The 9570-nt window shown below is 37.0% G+C and overlaps 1 protein-coding gene across 10 annotated transcripts in view; it reads left to right on the plus strand.

The window, feature by feature from the left end:
- The window catches only part of LOC127847992 (coiled-coil and C2 domain-containing protein 2A-like), a 71710-nt gene extending 63320 nt beyond the window's left edge, over positions 1–8390 (plus strand). For all 10 annotated transcript variants that reach the window (XM_052380248.1, XM_052380253.1, XM_052380244.1 and 7 more), the window contains 7 exons: positions 473–658; positions 2166–2255; positions 2464–2712; positions 2914–3036; positions 3532–3692; positions 5888–5963; positions 7492–8390. In XM_052380248.1, coding sequence (XP_052236208.1) covers positions 473–658; positions 2166–2255; positions 2464–2712; positions 2914–3036; positions 3532–3692; positions 5888–5963; positions 7492–7680 — 1074 coding nt within the window. In that variant the 3' untranslated portion in view covers positions 7681–8390. The remainder of the gene's footprint in view (positions 1–472; positions 659–2165; positions 2256–2463; positions 2713–2913; positions 3037–3531; positions 3693–5887; positions 5964–7491) is intronic.
- Positions 8391–9570: the final 1180 nt, after the last annotated feature.

Genomic DNA, 9570 nt, shown 5'->3' on the forward strand with positions numbered 1-9570 from the left:
AAACTGATAATTTCACTTTTTCAAACAGTGAAAATTATCCTTGAAAATAATCTATAATTTTCACTGTTTACTGTGAAATGGCATCATTTTTTTTTACAAAATGATGTCATTATCCCAGCGAAATTCTTTAGTTAAACTCTTTAACAATGCATATAAACGGTGAAAAAAAAACATAAAATAAAAATAAAATTTGTTGGATTCGGTGGAAAATCGATTTTAATTCACTCTTGATCATAGAAAATATATTTTTTTTCTATGATCACTCGTGAATTAAAATCGATAATCCACCAAATCCAACAAATATCCTTTATGTTAAATATTGAGAATCAAATTCAAGATATTAATAACATTATTGTGACCTGGAGTATGCATAGCTGCTTTACTGGCAGGTCTTGTTTAAAAATAATAATTAACACATCATTCTTAGATGAATTTACTTCATTTAACATATTTTCTTATTTAATCTTTGTAGTTCTCAACCAATGAGGATGAAGCAACAATGGTCCAGGCTGACCAATGGAAGGAGCAGATTTCAAGTCGATTCACACCAAAGCGGGAACTTAAAACATTCGTGACAGACGTGAACTTCAAGTCAGTGTTTATCACCCGCTACTTCCGACCAATCAATCCGCCAGATGAGTTCACTGGGAAGGGACCAGTAAGTCACAGTTAGGGAACATGGAGACTTTGACTTGGTACTGTGAAAATGGGGCTTAATGCCTGTGTGGAAAGTGGCATCACAGATAAGTCTCTTCCAAACAAAAATTGAGTTTAGACGGAAAGTGTCTTCCCTGATAAGTCTGTGCAGACTGCTCAGATGGGACAAATTTTTATATACAGGCATTAAACGCCATTTTCCCAGAACAAAGCTCATATCTGTTTGTTTTGTTAGATTATCAATTATACTTTGGGAGTGATAAGAGACAGAAAGATATTTTTCTGCAAAGCACAGCTATTTTTTTATGATTGATGGCATAATTAAATGTTCAAATTGTTCTTACTGAATATTGACATCAAATACAGTCTTCTATAAAGTTGTATTGCTATTAATAATTCATATAATTAGTTGTGATATTTTGAACAATTATGATTTTCTTTACGATCATTGAAATTTGTAGCCGAGATTAGTGATCATGATAGAATGATGTTTATTACTGTAAAATCATTATAATTTGAGGGATGGTAATTTTTAGTTTATTTCATGGTTTTACAAATCAACTAATTTAAAACAAACACATGGAAAATGACTGGCGTAAATTCCTTTCTCTTTTTTCAAAAATCATAAATCCATGATTTTGCATGTTCACCAAAAGTTTTTTTTTTATTTCAAAATTTTATGTCGACAAATATAAATGATTGTACAGTATATAACCTAAAATCCTGATAAGTAATGAGACAGGTAGTGCTGAATTAATAAGAAATCATAACTAGTCAGTTGAGAGCGTGAATGTCTTACTAGCCTTCTTTCTCATATGCTAATAGGGTCTTATGGCTTTCATTATGAGCCTGGTTCTGGGAAAACTGGGCTTAATGCATCTGCATGAAGTGTTGTCCTTGAAAAGCCTATGCAGACTGCACTGCACAGTTTTTATGCTCACCCAAAAATCTTTGGGGGGAGCATATAGTCGCCGCTTCGTCTGTCCGTCCGTGTGTCTGTCCGTCTGTGCACAATTTTTGTCCGGGCTATTTCTCAGCAATTAATGACCGGAATTCAATGAAACTTTATGGGAAGCTTCACTACCAAGAGGAGATGTGCATATTATCAGTGGGTTCTGGTCGGATGATTTTTCAAAGAGTTATGGCCCTTTGAAATTTTCCATTAACTGTACATATAGTTCAATTCTTGTCCGGGCTATTTCTCAGCAACTAAAGACCGGAATTCAATGAAACTTTATGGGAAGCTTCACTACCAAGAAGAGATGTGCATATTATCAGCGGGTTCTGGTCGGATGATTTTTCACAGAGTTATGGCCCTTTGAAATTTTCTATAAATTTTTTTTGTGTCCCCCCCAACTACTGTGCCCTCAAGACGTTTCCTTTTATCTGAATATATAGTGCAATTTTGTGACAAAAAACCTTTGGGGAGCATCACCTGTCTTCGACGGTTTCTTGTTCCAGAATGCTGCTCCTTATAACTTCTTATAACTCCTATGCTGTGCTTTTAGGAGTTGGTGGCCAGGTACGTCAGTCTGATCCCATTCGTGCCAGATGCAGCCATCTTCCCTGGTCTCTGTGATATCTGGAACACCTGTGATGTGAGTGCAAACAATTTCCAACTTTTTTTAGATGATACTTAACTTAACTCCCAACTGTGGATCAATCCACAAGCTGTTTCAGAAATGTATTATTTAGATTATAACATTAAATCTAAGTATGTGTTTAAAATTATTTTATTTTAAAGATCATGTTACAATCATGTTTAGCTCTCCTTAATTGAAATCTTCCTCCTAAATCACTGCCCAGCAATTTCTGGCCATGCTGTCGGGTGATGAAGAGGAACATGCCATCCTCCTGGTGAACTATTTCCTGCACATGGGCATCAAGGCATGGCTCATCTGTGGCAATGCCATACCCGAGGGTCCCACTGCCTATGTACTTACAGAGGAGGCTAACGTCCACTATATCTGGAATCCGTCCTCGGGGGAGAGATTCCGCACCAACGATGCCACCTGCCCTCTGCGTAGCATCGGATGTATTGTGAATAATGAGAATGTACGTTTTTGTAATTTTATGTTAACACAGAATGAATAAAGAATGCTCTTCATTTCAAATACTGGTATGGCTGCAGATAAATCCAAAGCAATACTTAAGTAAATATTTAAATAACGGTAAATCAAAACTTTAGTTAAAAAAAACAAAAAAAAAACAGCATAATGAATCTGCTGTCATTCATCCCTGTGTGTACATGTTCAGATCTGGGCCAACATTCAGCCGTATGACAAGCCAGATCAGATGATGTACAGCTTGACAGAAACCTCATGCTGGGAACCACTGTTCAACAACAGCAGACGCAACCCTGGCCTGCAGAGCATACAGGTAACTCATCACAGCAGACGCAATTTTCAAATTGTTTGGAAAATGGGCTTATGCATACCAGCACTGCAGATTGTGTATTTGCTTGCTCTCACATTATGCATTGCACAATTTCCACACCCTCAACTAAGCACCTTTGATTATGGATGGTTTTCCAGGTGGATCACGTACCATATGCCTAATGAAAACTGATTACATATATTTACATTAGGGGTTCTGAGACAACAGGTCTTAATGCATGCCATACAGTGTTGTCCCAGATTAGCCTGTGCATTCCTCACAGGCTAATCATGAAGGACACTTTCCTCCTTAGCTGGATCTATGCTAAGAAATGGCTCCCTTTAAACAAAAAATACCATAAAAGCAGTAAGTGTCATTCCTTATTAGCCTGTGTACACTGCACAGGCTTACCTAGGATGACACTTTACACACATGCATTAACCCTTTTATAACTATCTGCCACTTTAAATGAAACGCATTTGTGTGTGTGTGTTCCAGCCAGAGCGTCTGTACTACCTGCAGACGGACAAGGACTTTGTGACGGAGCTACAGGAGAAGATCCAGCATGTGCTCAAGAACAAGGTCATGGACTGGCGCAGCCGCTACATCACGCGCTGGAACAGACACTGCTCCCAGATCATGAGGAAGACCCTGCCACTGTGAGTCACATTGTTAGGCGGTCACAGAGTGAGAGGTTTTTGGATAAGCTAATTGAGCAGATTGAAACTCAATTTTTTTCTGCAAACACAAAGTTTGAGGTGTTAGATGCTTTTGTTTTATGTCAGGTGCTTTTCTGCAACAATCATGTCTAGCCACTTGCTGTCATACAACATTTTCTGCAATCTTGCTCAGTGTAAGCATTTCATGGCCAAGACAAGAATCCATAGATTTTTGCATAATCCTATTTCACAAGGAATTTAAGACCAAATCCAGTGGAGCGTGCACAAATAGAAGCTTGCAAGTACCTCTTGGGTGTTAAAACTGCGTTCAATAAATGTTAAGCTTAAGGAGAATGTGGCCGTTTACCAATGTACATCATTTATCACTTAAAATGTATAAAATACTGGTGTAAACTTCTCCAGATGCCTGATATAAAAAAACTGTTATAAAATGTTAAAGTCATTAGATGATATTGGAAGGTGAAATTGGGCTTTGGATGTAAATGAGGTTTTTATACGCCCGTTTTTAAAAACGGGACGTATTATAGTTTCACCCTTGGCGGGCGGTGGGTGGGCGGCGTCCACAGCAGTGTCCGCTCTCTAATTCAAATAGTTTTCATCCGATCTTCAACAAACTTGGCCAGAAGTTGTATCTAGACAATATGTAGGTCAAGTTCGAATATGGATCATGCCGGGTCAAAAACTAGATCATGGGGTCACTTATTGCATTTCAAGGATTTAGCATGGTGTCCGCTCTCTAATTGAAGTAGTTTTCATCCGATCTTCAACTCATTTGGTCAGAAGTTGTATCTAAATGATAACTAGGTCAAGTTACAATATGTGTCATGCCAGGTCAAAAACTAGGTCACAAGGTCACATAGTGCATTTCAAAGATTTAGCATGGTGTGTGCTTTCTAATTGAAGTAGTTTTCATCTGATCTTCACCACATTTGGTCAGAAGTTGTGTCGAGATGATATATAGGTCAAGTTCAAATATGGGTCATGGTGTAGTTATCAAGTTGTCCAAAACTTTCAAACGGGCGTATCTTGTGACAGTTTGGCACTCTTAAATATGGGTTCCGCTTTATTTGGGTCTCACAGGATGTTTGTGATATTGATTTATTCATGCTCCATTTTAAACAACGTCTGAGTGATTGTGAGACTCAAACCTGTCATGAAAACATAAATGACTATTCTAGACGTGATACTTACAGGCAATTAAAAAGTTTGTTGCAGGCAAGCGTAAGCGAGATTTCGTTGTTTGAGCCATAGGTTTCAAATAGAGTTAGGTATACAATTAGGAATACCAAGAAACCTTAGAATATGTGCACATTGTCAATCAATTCAAAGCGGCACAATAGGGGGCATTGTGTTTCTGACCAACACATCTCTTGTTATCCCCCGCCATAGGCGGAGGGATATTGTTATTGCGTTGTCCGTCCGTCCTTCAGTCCATCCTTCCGTCCGTCTTTCCGGAGCCATATCTTGGACGTGCTTTGGTGGATTTCATTGAAACTTGGTATGAGTATATATATATGGATAAGAGGATGATGCACGCCAAATGGCATTGTATACCATCTGTAAATAATGCAGTAATGGCCCTTTGTATCTTGAAAAAATGCTTTTTGTGTGTGTCCGGAGCCATATCTTGGAAGTGATTTGGCGGATTTCATTGAAACTTGGTATGAGTATATATATGAATAAGAGGATGATGCACGCCAAATGACATTGTACACCATCTGTTAATAACGGAGTTATGGCCCTTTGTATCTTTAAAAAATGCTTTTTCGAGTGTCAAATATAACCCTTTTGTGTCCAGAAGCATATTGGAGGTGGATATCAATTCAACAAATTTGCTTGTTTATTTCTAGTTTTACTTGCTTATATTCTCTGTTTCTAGTTTCACTTGCAAATATTCTCTGTTTCTAGTTTAACTTTTTCATATTCTGTTTCTAGGGTCACTGCTCATCATATTCTCTGTTTTATGTTTTACTTGCTGATATTCTCTGTTTCTAGTTTTACTTTCTCATATTCTTTATTTCTAGTTCTTCTTGCTCATAATCTCTATTTCTAGTTTTACTTGCTTATATTCTCTATTTCTAGTTTTACTTGCTTATATTCTCTATTTCTAGTTTTACCTGCTCATATTCTCTATTTCTAGTTTTACTTGCTAATATGCTCTGGTTCCATTCCAGGCTTGAAGAGTCCCTGGGAAAGAGTGTCGATCAGGACCACATCAAGGAACTGGAGGCTTCGTTCTCCTCCTACAAGGTTTATACAGGGGCAATAGAAACCTGAACTGCACTTGCCTCAATCCCCGTCATTAAATTTTTTCAGCTCACCTGAGCACATTGTGCTCATGGTGAGCTTTTGTGATCACCTTTGTCCTTTGTCAACAGTTACTTTGTGAACATTCTTTAGGCCACATTTTTTGTCCAATCTTCATAAAACTTGGTCAGAACATTTGTCCCAATGATATCTTGGCTGAGTTTGAAACAGTTTCATATGAGGTGCAATAGTAATCTTTCGGTCAAATTAGATAACAAGCTTTTTAACACTCTAGAAGTCAAAATTATAGTCCAATCTTATTGAAATGTGGTCAGAACATTTTTTTAAAGACATTTCAGCTGAATTCGAAAGTGGTTCCAGTCCGTTGAAAACCATGGCCACCAGGGCAGAGGGCAGCTTTCCTTACATGACTGCTGTAAACCTTGTAAACAGTACAGAAGTCAAATTTATTGTCCAATCTTTTTCAGACAGTTGCTCTTATCATATCTTGGCTGTTTTCACTTTTGAAATTACATTTTTAGTCAAATCGTCTTGAAGCTTATTCAGAAAATTTATTCTAATGATGTATGGGCCAAGTTTGAAAATTGTTCAAGTCTGTTGAAATCTTTGGCAGCCAGGGTGCAGGCAGTTTTTTTTATATGGCTTTAGTAAAACCTTGTTAACAATCTAATGGCCATATTTATTGGCCAAAATTCATGAATCTTGGTCAGAACTTTGTCCCAATAAAATCTTGGCTGAGTTGGAAACTTGGTCATGTGAGCTCAAAAAGTAGGTCACCTTCAAGGTCAAATAAGAAAGCATGTGTAAACTCTAGAAGTAACAATCTTTTTCAAATCTTTATGAACCTGGGTCAGAACATTTCTTTAAAAGATATCTCATTCGTGGTAAAAATAAAAATGGCCTAGAAATGTTATATATATGTTTCATAAAAAACTTTCATTATTTTGAACTGCAACTCTTCAGAATAGTTTAGTTCTTTCAAGTCTTGGGTGAGCGCCTGAGGGCCCATGGCCCTCTTGTTGTTCTGTCTACTTAGTCAGTCTATATGTGCCTCACTCAGTGAAAACGGGAAAAATGTATGCATGTGCGTAAAGTGTAGAGCCAGATTAGTCTGTGCAGTATGCACAGGCTAATTAGGGACAGCACTTGCCTTGTTCATGGATTTTTTTTTAAGTACGTATTTTCTGGGCAGTCTTCACAGACTCATTTGGGTTGACACTTTTCTCATACATAAGCCCCATTTTTTCAAGAACAAGGCCCATATTGAATCCATACTGTACTTTTCTATTAAATACACTTACTTTTATTATTATTTAATAGTGCTTTCTGACAGTAATAAGTATGAAAGGACATATTCTGAGAATTAAAGTTCATCCCTTTCATATTTTCATATTAAATTGTTCTTATTATTTTACATTCAGGGCAGGATTTTGTTCAGAACAATCTTAAATATACACATACAAATGTAATGTTAAAGAATAAGGAACACTATATTCCTTTATAATTCCAGGTGTCAGGTTTCCCAATCAACATGCCGTTCACAGAAGTGGATCCAATCGTGGAGACAGTGTATGCCACTGGGGTGCACGGTCACGAGTCAAACGAGATCGAGTTTGCATTGGCGGTCTACGTGCACCCTTATCCAAACTCTGTCCTTTCTGTGTGGGTGTACGTGGCCTCGCTAATGAAAAACCGCTAGAGAGACTGAGGGCAGACTAGGGCCTGTATCCCCACCAAACATGCATAGACTTGAGTTTAAGAATAAATAATATTCTTTTTACCCTTTACCACTTAGATACGTTTTTTGACACATTTGTAGTCACTTAGAAAGTTAGATTTTATTAAAAATCTTTCTTACAAGATTCAAGTTTTAAAGGCTTCATTTCAAACCCTTAGATGCTGATGAGCAGCAAACAGCATAAAACCGGAACAGACTGCGAGTTACTCGCACGCTGTTCTGGTTTTATGCTGTTTGCACATAGCCATTTTCACTTTTGCTTCCGAGTGGAAAAGGGTTCATTGTAATATTTAAGATTTGCTTTAATTTTGAGTCAAACTTATTACCAGCCTCTATCTACATAATTATTTATGTAGAACATTTTGTTAAGGACATTATCACCAGTGAAAGCCTGTATATATTCAAACGCCAGAAATGTTTTTCTTGCATCAAAGTCTATTTTTTATTCTTAAGTCTAAGAATGGGTTGGTGAATATGGGCCTAGATGATAGACTGATTATGAGAACATGGGAATGTGTTTAAAGTTTGGACTTGATGAGAGCGATGGACCGCCCATATTTTATCATGAATCTGTGATAATACATTTTAGTAATTTGTGACCTAGGTTTTATTTAATTTAGGAAGTGTGTATCATGGTATACTAGTATATTTCAATAAATATCTGTAAAAGATTGTTGTAATGTATTGTAGCTATATATATATATAGTTTATGGGAAAAAGTTCATAATATTTGAATATTATTGCCATCATTTTTTATTTTTCAAGGTCAAAATCACACTTAAAAGATCAAAGGTCAAATAAGTCCATAAAGTAGCTGGTCTGGACTGTAACTTTTTCATTCCATCATGCAATTTAAAAATAACTAACCACAAATGACCACCATGTGGAGCATATTAGTCTCCTTTCCTCAAACGTCAAGGTCACACTAAGTCAAATTTGGCAATAAAAGTGTGTGTTATAGACATGAGTGGAGTTTTGAGACAAGTGGAATGTTGGAAAATCCGTGTCTTGTTTATTTTAGCCCAGATGGATATCACATATGCTATCAAACCAAGGTATTGATTATATAAATTTTCAATAAGTTCTCATCAATAGCGACCCCCAACTTAAGCCTTCTGCTACTTTTTCAACTGAATGCGTCTAAAAAATCTATGCAACCAGCTTGTGTGATTTTTCCTCCTTTCAGCTGATTTCCTCTATTTAAATGTAAAACTAATGTTACAAATAGTTATAAACTTTGTTAGATCTAAGTACAAATTAAGCGTATAGTTAACCGTTGGAAGGGGGTGGAAGGTAGTCGGGCATTTTCCTTCCCTGTGGTTGTCTTTAAGAATTGTAACTTACAAACCCAATAAATTGAAACAGTCTCATTATTTAAATCAATCCCCCAAACAGGGTTTGCAACATCTTGATTGCTGTACAAGACTGTGCCTTTAGTGGTTGTATGGGTATTAAAATGTTATTCAATTTCATGAACATTTCCTATCAAGAGGCATTTTTTTTATTTTTAGTTAGTTTCATATGTCCCCACCAAACCAGATGTAATCCAAAACAAAATAATGGTTAAAGGCATATACCCGTAGAAGTCAAGTCACAAGATCTGGATTCATTCTCGAGTCATTAAGTTGACGCAGATTTGTCAATATTTAGCAATGTCCTTGACCCCCACAAATCCAAAATGCAATCCCTAGCAATGTCTTTCTATTGCTATCTACAGACCAGAATGAAGTTTCATCAAAATATCTTTCAAGTTACTCCGTAGCTCAGTGGATAAGGCGCTTGCGTTGAAATCCAGAGGTCCCGGGTTCGATCCCGGGTCGGTACACATACATGCCAGTCATGTTTCAGCAG

The sequence above is a fragment of the Dreissena polymorpha genome, chromosome 10 (assembly GCF_020536995.1).
Source record: "Dreissena polymorpha isolate Duluth1 chromosome 10, UMN_Dpol_1.0, whole genome shotgun sequence".
NCBI lineage: Eukaryota > Metazoa > Mollusca > Bivalvia > Myida > Dreissenidae > Dreissena > Dreissena polymorpha.